The sequence below is a fragment of the Dendrobates tinctorius genome, unplaced genomic scaffold (genome assembly GCF_039654945.1).
Source record: "Dendrobates tinctorius isolate UK_male_01 unplaced genomic scaffold, ASM3965494v1 ptg000211l, whole genome shotgun sequence".
Taxonomy (NCBI): Eukaryota; Metazoa; Chordata; class Amphibia; order Anura; family Dendrobatidae; genus Dendrobates; species Dendrobates tinctorius.
In genome coordinates this window covers 16,828,454-16,844,131 of record NW_027361878.1, presented here as the reverse complement: position 1 = coordinate 16,844,131, position 15,678 = coordinate 16,828,454, and the positions used below count along the sequence as shown (strand labels likewise).

At 45.1% G+C, this 15,678-nt stretch overlaps 1 protein-coding gene across 2 annotated transcripts in view; it reads right to left on the bottom strand.

Moving 5' to 3' along the window:
- The window catches only part of DPF2 (double PHD fingers 2), an 85,776-nt gene that overhangs the window by 41,054 nt on the left and 29,044 nt on the right, over window positions 1–15,678 (bottom strand). For both annotated transcript variants that reach the window (XM_073554520.1, XM_073554521.1), the window contains exon 3: window positions 4,998–5,105. In XM_073554520.1, coding sequence (XP_073410621.1) covers window positions 4,998–5,105 — 108 coding nt within the window. The remainder of the gene's footprint in view (window positions 1–4,997; window positions 5,106–15,678) is intronic.

Below are 15,678 nucleotides of genomic sequence, written 5' to 3'. Positions count from 1 at the left end.
GGCCTCCTCTTCTTCTTCCGAAGAGGATTCCAGCCGGTTCTGTTTTCCCTTGGACCAAATGGATAAATTAATTAAAACCATAAAGGTCAACCATGGGGGTAGAAGAAAAAAAGACAGAACTGTCTGCTCAGGACATTATGTTCGGGGGTCTAGACCCCAGAAAGCAAAGGACTTTTCCATTAAACGATAGAGTCCAGAGCCTGATAGACAGGGAGTGGAAAAAAACGGAAAAAAGGGGTTCTATGCCGCCTGCTTTCAAGAGAAGATACCCCTTTGAGGACCCAATAGTAAGTCGATGGGATAAGGCCCCCAAGCTGGATGCAGCGGTAGCTAAGGCCTCCAAAAAGTCATCTATACCCTTCGACGATATGGCCTCCCTTAAAGACCCCCTAGATAAAAAGGCAGATTCCTTTTTAAAGGGCACATGGGAGATGTCAGCAGGCGCCCTAAGGCCAGCAATAGCAGCCACGTGCGCAGCCAGATCCATGATGGTTTGGCTGGATCAATTGGACTCCCAGCTAAAGGATGGAACCTCGCGAGCTTCCATCCGTAAGTCTCTTCCAATTATCCAGAATGCTGCTGCCTTTCTGGCAGATGCCTCGGCAGACTCAGTAAGAATGGCGGCCAGGTCTGCAAGTTTGTCTAATTCGGCCCGAAGAGCCCTCTGGTTAAAATGCTGACCTGGGAGATGCCTCTTGGAGTATCTAGCGGCTACCGATCCCTGGAAGAAGGACAATGCCCTCTTTGTCTCCTACCAAGGCCCTAGGAAAGGTCTTAGGGTGTCCAAAAGTACACTAGCCAGATGGATTAGAGAAGCAATCTCGTTAGCTTATACCTCAAAAGGTAGAGTAGCTCCGGAGAAATTGAAGGCGCATTCCACCAGAGCCGTGGCGACCTCGTGGGCCGAGAGATCGGAAGTCTCCATCGACCAGATTTGTAAGGCGGCCACTTGGTCCTCTCCGAGCACTTTTTATAGTCATTATAGGCTAGACTTGGGTGCTTCTGCAGACCTCTCCTTCGGTATCAGGGTTCTGCAGGCTGTAGTCCCCCCCCTAAAGTAGTGATTACTCTCTTTAATTCTCTCAGGTGGTGCTGTCATGGACGACCGAATAAAGTCTTAGTTACTCACCGGTTAACGGTATTTTTCGGAGTCCATGACAGCACCCATAGATTCCTTTCCCTTAGTCAATTTGGGTGTGCACGTCTTCCCTTTGTACATATCCACGGGTGATAAAAATTTAAGTATTAATATTGTTGTACATATAATCATGCATTAACCTTGGAGGTCCTCTTTTATGCTCTGTAATCCAACTGATGCGTGGGAGAGGTGCCACCCTTTTGTATCTGTAGGTTTTCCTGTTCCTAGGAAGGGCGGATCCCTCTCTCAGGTGGTGCTGTCATGGACTTCGAAAAATACCGTTAACCGGTGAGTAACTAAGACTTTCCCCACTATCAGCTGCCGGGATTGACATAAGGGGCTTATCTACATCATTCTGTATTGCTGTAGATAAGCCCCCGATGTAACCCGAAAGATAAGAAAAACATGTTAAATAATACTCACCAGAGGGGGCGGTCCGGTCAGATGGGTGTCGCGGTCCGGTTTGACGCCTCCCATCTTCATACGATGACGTCCTCTTCTTCCAGTCCTGTAGTAGCTCCGGCGCAGGAGCACTGCTCTGCCCTGTTGAGGACAGAGCAGAATACTGCAGTGTGCAGGCGCCAGACCTCTCCCGACACCTGCGCACTACAGGACTCTGCTCTGCCCTCATCAGGTCAGAGCAGTGCGCCTGAGCCACTACAGGACGGGATGAGGACGTCATCGTATGGGAGGCGTCGGACCGGACCACCCCCTCTGATGAGTATAATCTAACGTATTTTTCTTATCTTTCAGATTACATCGGAGGCTTATCTACAGCATTACAGAATGATGTAGATAATCCCATGATTTCAATGCCAGCAGCTGATAGTGGGAAAAAAAGGGTGCCAGATTCCCTTTAAGGGTATCCCAAAATAGATTAATATTCTGAGGCTCTGGGTGGGACAAGATAAAGCAATTTAGCTGATCGATCGTTCTATCATTAGGTCTTATCAATTTTAACCAGAAAAGGTTCAGCTTCCAGACTATGCCACTATTCCGATGCCCATACTTAAACGCAAATAGAACCGGGCTATGATCCAAGATTCCTCTATTACCATGTTCTATATTGTCCACCCACTTTGCCAGACCACAAGATCCGAATATGTAATCTATATGTGACAGAGAGCACCTGGTAGATGAGTGACAAGTATATTCCTAAACCTCAGGGTGACGCACCCTCCACAGATTCAACCATCCACCATGCTCCAGGAATAATGCCAACTGAGATGGAGCAGAAGGGAGGGATCCCTAGACATCTCATCACCCAATCTCTATCGAGACTGTTATATATGACTAGATTGAAGTCTCCCATACAAATGACGTCCACGTCCGGATAATTTAAGGTGAAACTCATCGCCTTCTTAAAGGGAATCTGTCACCCCATTTTCGACCTATAAGCTGCGGCCACCGCCATCAGGGGCTTATCTACAGCATTCTGTAATGCTGTAGATAAGCCTCCAATGTAACCTGAAAGATAAGGAAAACAAGTTAGATTATACTCACCGGGGGCAGGTGTCGTGGTCCGGTGCCTCCCATCTTCTAGAGATGATGTTCTCCACCTTACTTCTGCTGCGGCTTTTGTTGAGGGCAGAGTAAAGTACTGGAGTGAGCAGGTACCAAGAAAGGTCAGAGAGGTCTGGCGCCTGCGCAATGCAGTACTTTACTCTGAGTGAATGAACCATTGTACCCATGGTTTCTGTAGGCACCGGGCTGTATCCCTAGTCAGGTGCGTCTCCACTAAAGTCACAATGCGAGGATGATAGCGCTTGACCTGCGAAAATACCCTGATGTTCTTTTGTGGGGATTTAAGACCCCTCACATTCCAGGTCATACATATTATTTGAGACCCCATACTTTCCCACCCAAGTATGTTGTACTTCCACAAAAGCAAAAAAATTTAGAAACATCACACTGAAAATGCTGTGGACGGCGGCCTCTACATAAACAAGAACTAATAAAACCAATGTGAAAGTAAAAAAAACAGAGCAAAAACCAAACTGTATAGGAGCAGAGTCCTGTGCTCCCATCATAAGGTAAACAAGGGGATACCATCACTGAATACAGTGTCCGGTATTGTTGTTAAATTGGACGCCTGTAGGAAGAGCTCCAATCATATCAAGCTCCTTACAATGGTAGCAAGCATTTTAGGATTTCTTCTCGTGAGACCCCACATGGGACCGCAGCCAGTTAGTTGCTTCTGCTGGATCCGTAAAGAATATGGAGGAACCCTCGTGGACAATCTGGAATTTAGCTGGATAAATCATTGAATACATCACATTCTTTTCTCCAAGTTGCTTCTTAATTTCCATAAACTGTGTCAGTTGTTTCTGGAGTTCCATAGAAAAATCCGGAAAGATCAAAATCGTAGCATTGTTGAACTTAATAGGGCTTTTTTGCCATGCGAGAAGAATAGCAAACCCTCTCTACAGTTGAGGAGGCATGACAGGAAAGGTCTGGATGGAGCATCCAGAGGAAGAGGTTTTGTACGGACAGCGTAAGCCCTTTCCACAGAGAACATAGGAAAAAATTCATCCCCTAGAGAAGCCTTAAGCCAGCCCTCCAGAAATTGCTCAGGCTGCTGACCCTCCAAGCAGACCAATGATTGGGATATTATTCCGACGTAGTCTATTTTCCAGATCGCCGCCTTTTTGTTTCGAGACGTTTATAGAGCCGGCCACTTTTGTCAACTTAACCTCCATAGGCGCAATAGTGTCTTCTATATGGGACACTCGTGTTTCAACTTCTGAAATGCGCCCCCCCATGGCCTGCATGTCATGCCAAAGATGCCCCACCTTAGTGTGCACGTCCTCTATTTTCCCAGTCAGGGATGTTCTGGTCAGGGATATGGCCTGCATCAACTGTTCGACGCTTGTTTAAGAGTCAGTTCTTCTTGTTTACCTCCTTCCCCACCAGAGGCATGGTTTTTGCGCTGATCTGCACTCCTAGCCTGTGAGGGATTATTTCTGAGGGACCGTGCAGATGGATCAGTTCTGGCAAACTCCTTTAATTTATCGGCTATTCCCAATCCCCTTGAACGATTAATGGTTTACAACAATATTGTGCAGCAGGATAACTGAACTTATATCCAAGGGGGTTTAACGCCACAGACACAGCAGGGGTATTTTATGATATACAAGTCGTGAAACAACTCTGGGCAGACGGAGTATACAGGGTTATTAAGAATGTGATGTGATAGACACTGGGCTGTTACCAGGATCTTTTACTACAGTGAGAGGATGCAACGCCTGCAGAAACAGCAGTGAGGGTCCATAGGCCCTTAAAATGGCGGCACCGACGGATCCGGTGTATTAGACGTGGGGGAGTGCGGGGCCAGGTCTCTCAGAGCACTCACCGCACATCCCTCTTAGATGCCCTCAACAGTATATTCTCACCGCCCGAACGGCCCTTCTGGCATGAAATCCGGTGTCGCCTCTTCTCCTGACAGAGCGCACCTCAGAAAATGGCCGCCGCCTCACACAGGGCTCGCTGTCTGCCCGGGTTTCCTCAGCGTTCTCTGCACCGGAGCCCTGCTCCGCTCTCCTGTGGGGGCCAGAGGTTTCCCGGAGTCCAGAGGGTCCCAGCACTGCCAGGTACATCGCTCCATAAAGGGGTCTCAGATACAGGATGGCCTCAGGACTGCAGCTCAGCCAGTACACGTCCTCTTCGCGCCGCTACATAGCAACGCCTTTTTTTTTATAGCAAAATCACAGCTTTAAAACCATCACGCTACAACAAGTCGGAGACCAGATCCATATATGTTTTTCTCATGTGATTTTCGATTGCATCGCACATCACGTCACCGTATGGCCCCAGCCTAAAGCAGAGTGACAAATTGTATTATTGAAGGGGGGGGGAATACCTGGCTTAAGAGTGGGAAAAGAAAGCCTAGGGTCTTCAGGAGGGTGCGACCTCCTCTTTTTGCGCCAGCGGCGGGATGGATACGTATACAGCTGTCCTGGTGCTGAGCCTAGAAAAGAAAAAATGTAACAGATAAAGATTATACATAAATAAGTAAACTGAGCAAAAAATTAGCCAATTCAACTAGTTACTTTGCTCAGATAATATACACATCAGATGCATCAAAAACTTTTGTAGATTGTGAGTCACTTTAAAATTATGTCAAGTAAAGTGGAGTCACAGAAAACTGGAAAGGGAAAGCTATGGCAATGTGATGTGTCCCTAATCAAGGTGTTAAAGGGAACACGTCAGCTCATACATGTTGCCTAAACCATGGGCAGCGTGCATCAGCCACTACCTGTGTGAACACAGCCATATATGTTTGTCTTTCAAACGCTGTGGCGTTTGAAAGAAAAACATACATTTTGGGGCTACAGCGGCTTCTCCCTGCTCACTGACAGGGACTGGCAAGCCTCTGCCTACGTGTGCATATAGGCAGAGGCTTGCCAGTCTGTCAGTGGGCAGGTAGAAGCCACCGGGGACCAGGTTGTAGGACTACTCAAAAGCACGGCTTGCTACCCGATGGCTATTAAAATTATGTTTTTTACTGAAACACAATTTTAACCCATGTACCATTTTCTAATTATGCTATGACCTCACTGGTTCCACCAGCACACAATGGTGTCTGCTAGTGGAGGTGTCTTTCAACTTGCAGGACCCTTGTATTTCACCAAGACTATTTCTAGCTGTTTTATTTTTCTTTCAAACATTTCGTTAAACAGTAAACATTTTTTTATTGTCATTTTGCTCAGAATATATATATATATACACTCACTGGCCACTTTATTAGGTACACCTGTCCAACTGTGTGTTAAGACTTAATTTCTAATCAGCCAATCACATGGCGGCAACTCAGTGCATTTAGGCATGTAGACATGGTCAAGACAATCTCCTGCAGTTCAAACCGAGCATCAGTATGGGGAAGAAAGGTGATTTGAGTGCCTTTGAACGTGGCATGATTGTTGGTGCCAGAAGGGCTGGTCTGAGAATTTCAGAAACTGCTGATCTACTGGGATTTTCACGCACAACCATCTCTAGGGTTTACAGAGAATGGTCCGAAAAAGAAAAAAAATCCAGTGAGCGGCAGTTCTGTGGCCGGAAATGCCATGTTGATGCCAGAGGTCAGAGGAGAATGGGCAGACTGGTTCGAGCTGATAGAAAGGCAACAGTGACTCAAATTGCCACCCGTTACAACCAAGGTAGGCAGAAGAGCATCTCTGAACGCACAGTGCGTCGAACTTTGAGGCAGATGGGCTACAGCAGCAGAAGACCACACTGGGTACCACTCCTCTCAGCTAAGAACAGGAAACTGAGGCTACAATTTGCACAAGCTCATCTAAATTGGACAGTAGAAGATTGGAAAAACGTTGCCTGGTCTGATGAGTCTCGATTTCTGCTGCGACATTCGGATGGTAGGGTCAGAATTTGGCGTAAACAACATGAAAGCATGGATCCATCCTGCCTTGTATCAACGGTTCAGGCTGGTGGTGGTGGTGTCATGGTGTGGGGAATTTTTTCTGGGCACTCTTTGGGCCCCTTGGTACCAATTGAGCATCGTTGCAACGCCACAGCCTACCTGAGTATTGTTGCTGACCATGTCCATCCCTTTATGACCACAATGTACCCAACATCTGATGGCTACTTTCAGCAGGATAATGCGCCATGTCATAAAGCTCGAATCATCTCAGATTGGTTTCTTGAACATGACAATGAGTTTACTGTACTCAAATGGCCTCCTCAGTCACCAGATCTCAATCCAATAGAGCATCTTTGGGATGTGGTGGAACGGGAGATTCGCATCAGGGATGTGCAGCCGACAAATCTGCGCCAACTGTGTGATGCCATCATGTCAATATGGTCCAAAATCTCTGAGGAATGCTTCCAGCACCTTGTTGAATCTCTGCCACGAAGAATTGAGGCAGTTCTGAAGGCAAAAGGGGGTCCAACCCCTTACTAGCATGGTGTACCTAATAAAGTGGCCAGTGAGTGTATATATATATATATATATATATATATATATACATATATATATATATACATACACACACATATATATATATACACATATATACATATACACACACACACACACACACAGCATTGCGAAAGTATTCAGCTCCCTGGAACTTTTCAACCTTTTCCCACATATCATGCTTCAAAACATAAGATGCCAAATGTAAATTTTTGGTGAAGAATCAACAAGTGGGACACAATTGTGAAGTTGAGCGAAATTTATTGGTTATTTTCAATTTTTGTTGAAATTCAAAAACTGAAAAGTGGGGCATGCAATATTATTCGGCCCCTTTAACTTAATACTTTGTTGCGCCATCTTTTGCTGCGATTACAGCTGCAAGTCGCTTGGGGTATGTCTCTCAGTTTTGTACATCGAGACACTGAAATTATTTACGTTTATTTATGAACCATTCAATTGTAGATTTTGCTTTATGTTTGGGATCATTGTCTTGATGGAAGATAAATCTCCGTCCCAGTCTCCGGTCTTCTGCAGACTCCAATAAGTTTTCTTCAAAATAACTTACTTACCGATAACGGTGTTTCTCAAAACCCATGACAGCACCACGGATAGAGGGGACCCGCCCTTCGGGGACAGGAACTTACAGATAAAAAGGGCGGCACCTCTCCTCCGCCCCCAGTTTGTTATAGAGCATCAGAGGGTCTCCAGGTTAGTTAGGCAACAAAAACATATACATAACATAATGTTGCTTATCATCAAGAAGCACCATGCCCAACGAAAACACTCTACGAACAGTAAAACGTGCTCACCGCACATGTGATGGGGGGGGGGGGGTAAGAGGGTGCAGTCATGGGTACCGAGAAACACCATTATCGGTAAGTAACCAAGCTGTTCTCTCACCCATGACAGCACCACGCAGAGAATTTCAGATACTGGTAGCTTAGGGAGGACCACAGGCTGAAGGACCCTTCTCCCGAAGGTCAGGTCAGATGTAGAGGCTAGATCTAATCGATAGTGTCCAAAAAAGGTGGAGGGTGAGGACGAGGTGGCCGCCTTACAGATCTGTTCTTATTGATACCTCAGAATTCTCAGCCCATGAGGTCACCATTGCCCTTGTGGAATGGGCCCTCAACCCTTCTGGGATGGTATTCCCACTGGATGAATAGGCCAGGGCAATCGCATCCCTTATCCACCTTGCCAGGGTACTCTTAGATGCTTTGAGTCCCTTCCGAGGTCCCTGGAAACACAAAGCCTTCCTTCCTACATGCTTTGGTGGCCTCTAGGTACTGAACTTGGCATCTTTTCACATCTAGGGTGTGAAATCTCTCCTCTCCCCTATTCCTAGGATTTGGGCAGAAGGAAGGAAGGAAGGACTACCTCTTGGGACCTATGAAAATGTGATGCCACTTTAGGTAGATATGTCAAGTCAGGGTTTTAAGATGACTATCGTCTAAAATTTTTGTAAATGGTGGCACTGCTGATAGAGCTTGAATATCGCTGACTCTGCGAGCCGATGTTTGCGCCACCAGAAGCACAATTTTAATGACATGATTTTTAGGGGTGCTGACTGAATAGACTCAAACGGGGAACCTGTTATTGTGAATAGTACAAGATTCAGGTCCCATGATGGTAACTTTCGGCTAACTATTGGCCTAGACGTGTTTGCGGCCTTAATAAATCCCGCTACCCAAGGGTTGCCTGCCACATCATGGTTATAAAGGGCACCTAAAGCCGCTACTTGTACTTTCAATGTATTAACCGCCAGCCCCTGCTCTAAGCCTCTCTGTAGAAATTCAAGAATTTTATCCATCTGTACCCCATCCTGGACTCTTACCCAGGAGGTGGACAGAATTTTTTTCCAAATTCTCCCATAGGCCATTGTCGTAACCGATATCATACTCTTTTGTAGTGTAGTGATTAGGTTCTCCGAGAGCCCCTTGTCCCTCATCAGTGCCCTTTCAAATTCCATGCTGATAAATGGAGGTTCACTGCCCGAGGGTGTAAAACCGGTCCCTGAGACAGTAGGTCTGGGAGATCTGGTAGGATCCAAGGGTCGGTTATCAAGAGCATTCTCAGCCAGGAGAATGGCCAAAAACGGGCGATTAATATTCTCGTTCCGTCCTCTCTGACTTTCCTTATGACTGCCGGAATGAGAAAAGGCATATGTCAGGCTCTGTGTCCATGGAAGCATAAAGGCGTCCAGGGCCAGAGGATTCCACCTGGGGTCTAGGGAACAGAATGCTACCACTTTTTTGTTTTTGAAGTCGGCAAACAGATCTATGTCTGGGGTTCCCCACATTTCTACAATCTGCCGAAAAATGGACTATTTTAGGACCCATTCTCCCTGACGCAATTGGGTGCGGCTCAGAAAGTCTGCTCTCTGGTTCTCTGTCCCCCGGATGTGCAATGCAGAGAAAGATGATAGGTTTGCCTCTGCAAGGCTGAGGATTTTGGAGGACGTGTTCATTAGAGCTTGGGACCTGGTTCCCACCTGATGATTTATATAGGCTACCGTCACTTGATTGTCATTAAATATGCAGACATGATGACCTCGCAGCACGGGTAGGAAGTGTGCCAAGGTATAACCTACTGCCAAGAGTTCCTTCTGGTTTGAGGAGGCTTCTAATTCCTGACCTCCCAATCCCTCTGAGCCACCTTCCTGTCCATGTGTGCTCCCCAACCCGTGGGACTAGCATCTGTGGTAACTGTGTTCCATTTTTATTTTCCAGGGGATCTCTTTGGATAGGTTGCCTTTGTTTCCCCACCAGGCTAGGGAATGAATAGTTTTGGAATCTAGGTTTATGCGACCCTCTAGGTGACCTCCTAATGCTAGCTGGTTGGCCAATACATCCCATTGGAGATCTCTTGTATGTAGCTACGCCCATTGGACAGCCGGCAGGTAGGCGGAGAGAGACCCCAGCAGTGACATTGCTTTTCTTAAGTGCCGTGGAAGGGTTCTGTATTGCTCTTGCCACCATTTGAGTGATTTTCTCTTTCTTGCGGTCTGGGAGGCGTCACTCTTGGTTGTTTGAGTCCAGTGCTAGTCCTAGAAACTCCTGCACTTTGCTGGGCTCCAACCTTGATTTTTTTCAGGTTTAGAAGCCAGCTGAGGTTCTGTAGAGTGTCCATCACCCTGCCCCTCTGTTCCTTGCATTTTTGGAGCGAGTCGCTTGCTATTAGGAAGTCGTCCAGATATGGGATTATCAATATGTCCAGCTCCCTTAGGTGGGCCATCATTTCTGCTACTGGTTTTATGAATACCCATGGGGCTATAGATATTCCAAACGGCAAGGCCCTGTTTTGGAATGCTCTTATCTCGCCATCTATAGAAACAGTCTTTGGTATTTTCGGGAGTCTTTGTGAATGGGGATGTGACAGTACGCATCGCTGAGGTCTAATACCGTCATGAAGCAGTTCGGGAACAGGACTTTGGTGGTGGACTTGATTGACTCCATTTTGAATCTCTGATTTTTGACATATCCGTTTAGTTTCTTTAGATTTGTGATTGTTCGGAAGGTGCCGTCCAGTTTGGTCACCAGAAAAAGAGGGGAGTAGAACCCTCTGCCCGTCTCCTGAAGGGGAACCTCCTGAAGGACTCTTTTTTTTTTACTAAACTTAGGACCTCACTTTCTCAAGCTTTTTGCTCTCGCGAAGAGGATCTCAGTGGAGTCATCACATTTTTCAGGTGGGAGAGAGAGAGAGAGAGAGAGAGAGAGAGAGAGAGAGAGAGAGAGAGAGAGAGAGAGAGAGAGAGAAAGTCTATCCTTAGGTCTGACTCGATCAGACTTAATATCCAAGGACTGTTTGAGATTTTCCACCAGGCTGGAAGGAAAAGAAATAATCTGAAGACGCACCTGTTTCAACAAGCCTGCAACGATCCTGAGTCTAGTGAACCACTGCACAACCCGCTCTACCCTCTCCTAGTGTATCCTCACCCATCCCTGTAGACTGAGCCCTCACGGGCAGGGTCCTCTCTCCTTCTGTGTCCCTTGTCTTACACAGGTTTATTGTACTTGTATATCTTTTCCCCCTTTTCACATGTAAAGCAGGGCTGTGGAGTCGGAGTCGTGGAGTCGGAGCCGGTATAAAATGGACCGACTCCTAAAATATATAATAAATTGGGTACAGTAGTTCAATGCAGAATGTGCTGAATATTTTTTCATAGGAATTTGGGAAAGTTATGAAATGCCCTATAAATGGCTGTTCTATTCCTGATCTAAGGCTACATTCACACAGCGTTTTTGCTGCGTTTTTTGTGGATACGTTTTTCAGCTGCAAAAGCCGATCAGATTTTTAAAAAACCTCATCACCTGAAAGGTTTGAGCTCATAGATAATGTTTTCAATATCAAAAGCGGAATAGAAATCTGCTCTATTTATCCATATCTGTCTATCCATATCTTATCTGTACCAAAAAGAATGAAAGCTGGGTAGCACACAGACTAACACTTCCTGCCAGGCAAAGGAGGAGGAAAGAGCGTCTCAAACATCATTAACAAGATATTTTGTAAGTGACAAAGTTACTGTAACAATGACAGCAGATATGTCTAAAAGACAGCTCATACAGCTTGTTGTGAAGGACGGTGTACCATTAACATTATTTGCACGACCAGCTTTTACAGCTCTTAATGGAGAAATGGCCCCCAAACTTGGTGTTTATCTGGAAAGAGAAAGTATTAGAAAATTAGTGATTGAAGAAGCCCTTAAACAAAAAGGAAGATCTTAAATAGACTCAAAAGACGCTTCATGTTTCTTAAAATGGATGCCTGCACACGTCACAGAATGAACTATTTTGCCATCAATGTTCGATATGTTTGTGACAACAAAAATTGTTACCAACACGCTGGCAGTAAAAGATAGTAAAGCTCATCACAGCAGCCAGTTTCTCCAGGCCTTAGTGGAAAAAGTTCTGCAAGATTACGAACTCAAAAAAGAACAGGTTCTTGCTATTGTAACGGACAATGCTTCAAACATAAGTACAATTACACTGATGAATGAGAGTAAAGAAAAACAGCTAGAGGAACATTTAGGATTCAGTATGTTTGAGATGGAAGGCCACAGTGCTGTTCATGTAACTGAGGAACAAAGATATTACTACAGAAGAACAGCAAAATTATACTGTAGAAATAGATGATCTTGTTGAAGCTGCTTCAAAACACTTTCCTATTCATCACATGCGCTGTGTTGTGCACATGCTGCAGCTGGCAATAAGAGATAGTCTGCAGGAGGGACATGCTGGAAATCTGATTGGAAAAGTGAGGAAATTGGTTATTGCCGCCAGAACCCCTAAAATTGATTCCATCTTGAAGAGACGTGCTGGAAAAGGGCAATTGTTGATCAACTAAAACCGTTTCTTATAGATATGGCGAACCCTCAGGTAACCCTAAATGAAGGTCAATGGACACAGGTGGCTGAATTGAAGGAATTGCTTAATCACCCATTTACTGTGACTAAAAAAAATTACAAGCTGAGGATTTAACTCCTGGCATTTTCATGAGGGAGCGGAAGAACTTGCTATTTTGCTGTTTAATCGCAGATGGCATTTCTGCTTCAATGAAACGGAGAGACACAGCTATTGGAAAATAAAATTTTTCTGGCAGCTGTTTATGTGGACCCAAGTCATCGTATATTGCTTGATGATCAACAGCTTACTAAAGGAAATGAAGCTCTAACTGAGGTAGCAGTTAAGATGAATGGCCTACAGGAGGACTGCCAGGCGCAAGAGGACTTGGGTCCTGACAGTGCTACTGCTGCCATATCTTCATCCTCATCAGATGAGGAGTTTGACTTTGACAAGTATTTGGATGACATGGAGCAGGCAAAGCGTTGCCGCAAGGAAAAATATTTCACTCTGTCTCCTATAGCAAGCAGATTGACCATATTTCAGCAAAATGTTTCACTTGTTCTCAAAGAAATAGAAAAATTCAACCGTTCATCAAAACTGACTGTGCATGAGGCAATTCCTTTATACCCGGAAATTGTTAGAGATGTTGCCCATGTGGTTACGGCTTTGCCTCCGACCCAAGTTAGTGTAGAGAGGTTGTCCTCTAGCCTTAAAATTATTAGGTCAGATTTGAGGTCATCTATGAAGGAGGATCTGATGGAGGCAATTTTACTTCTTAGAACAAATTCATAGACTGCACAAATGTTATTTAGCATGTTTTTGTTGAAAACTGTTTTTTGCCACTTATAGTTTATTACATAGTATATATATATATATATATATATATATATATATATATATATACACTCACTGGCCACTTTATTAGGTACACCTGTCCAACTGTGTGTTAAGACTTAATTTCTAATCAGCCAATCACATGGCGGCAACTCAGTGCATTTAGGCATGTAGACATGGTCAAGACAATCTCCTGCAGTTCAAACCGAGCATCAGTATGGGGAAGAAAGGTGATTTGAGTGCCTTTGAACGTGGCATGATTGTTGGTGCCAGAAGGGCTGGTCTGAGTATTTCAGAAACTGCTGATCTACTGGGATTTTCACGCACAACCATCTCTAGGGTTTACAGAGAATGGTCCGAAAAAGAAAAAAAATCCATTGAGCGGCAGTTCTGTGGCCGGAAATGCCTTGTTGATGCCAGAGGTCAGAGGAGAATGGGCATACTGGTTCGAGCTGATAGAAAGGCAACAGTGACTCAAATTGCCACCCGTTACAACCAAGGTAGGCAGAAGAGCATCTCTGAACGCACAGTGCGTCGAACTTTGAGGCAGATGGGCTACAGCAGCAGAAGACCACACTGGGTACCACTCCTCTCAGCTAAGAACAGGAAACTGAGGCTACAATTTGCACAAGCTCATCGAAATTGGACAGTAGAAGATTGGAAAAACGTTGCCTGGTCTGAGGAGTCTCGATTTCTGCTGCGACATTCGGATGGTAGGGTCAGAATTTGGCGTAAACAACATGAAAGCATGGATCCATCCAGCCTTGTATCAACGGTTCAGGCTGGTGGTGGTGGTGTCATGGTGTGGGGAATTTTTTCTTGGCACTCTTTGGGCCCCTTGGTACCAATTGAGCATCGTTGCAACGCCACAGCCTACCTGAGTATTGTTGCTGACCATGTCCATCCCTTTATGACCACAATGTACCCAACATCTGATGGCTACTTTCAGCAGGATAATGCGCCATGTCATAAAGCTCGAATCATCTCAGATTGGTTTCTTGAACATGACAATGAGTTCACTGTACTCAAATGGCCTCCTCAGTCACCAGATCTCAATCCAATAGAGCATCTTTGGGATGTGGTGGAACGGGAGATTCGCATCAGGGATGTGCAGCCGACAAATCTGCGCCAACTGTGTGATGCCATCATGTCAATATGGTCCAAAATCTCTGAGGAATGCTTCCAGCACCTTGTTGAATCTCTGCCACGAAGAATTGAGGCAGTTCTGAAGGCAAAAGGGGGTCCAACCCGTTACTAGCATGGTGTACCTAATAAAGTGGCCAGTGAGTGTATATTATATATATATATATATATATATATATATATATATATATATATATATATATATATATATATATATATATATATATATATATATATATATACACACACACACACATTCGATATTACATAGTGTATTACATGTTTACAATTTATTACAGTTCGTGTTCTAAAGTCGTATTCCAATAAATAATATGTTCTAAATATCTTGATTATTGTATCATAAAAATGATTTAATGTCTGATGTTCACAATGTACTAGAATAAATTTTTCACTTAAATATAAGCAATATATGTGGGAGTCGTGGAGTCGGAGTTGGTGTAAGGGAAATTGAGGAGTCGGAGTCGCAGGTTTGGCTTACCGACTCCACAGCCCTGATGTAAAGCGCCATGGAATAAATGGCGCTATATAAATGCATAATAATAATGTCCCCTACACCCTGGGCAAACTGTCACTTAGAGGGCTTCGGGTCTCTGGACGAGTTACCGAAGAGGAACCCTCTCTCTCCTCTCATCCTATTTCTGTTCCCTCGGTGGCCTTCGCTGAAAGAACTTTTGTTACGAAAGGACCTCTTAAACGCTGTAGGCCCCAGGTTTGGAAACCCCTTCTTGTCTCCTGCCTTTTGGAGGATGTCATCTAGCGTCTCACCAAATAGGAACTTCCCTTCACAGGGGATTGAGCACAGCTTCATTTTAGTTTGTAAATCCCCTGGCCAACATTTGAGCCATAACGTTCTTTGGCCTGTGTTCGACAGGGCTGTCGCTTTGGATGATAACCTGAGTCAGACGATGAGCCCGCCAGGAAGGCCACAGCTCCCCTTATTACTGGAATAGAACACAGAATTTTCTCCCTGGGTGTACCTTCCCTCAGCTGTTTCTCTAGTTGATCCACTCATACCATAAGGGCTCTGGAGGTACATGTTGCCGCTATTGCTGGCCTAAGATTTCCCCTAGCTGACTCCCATGTGCCCTTGAGGAAGGCATCAACCTTTTTGACTAAGGGGTCTTTAAGAGTTCCCATGTCCTCAAGGGGAGTGCAAACTTTTTTTGAGGCCTTGACGACTGCTACGTCGAGTTTCGGGGCCTTGTCCCAAGATGTGGACGCCTCATCGAAGGGATATTTCCTCTCAAGGGAAGATACCGTGGAGTTTTTCC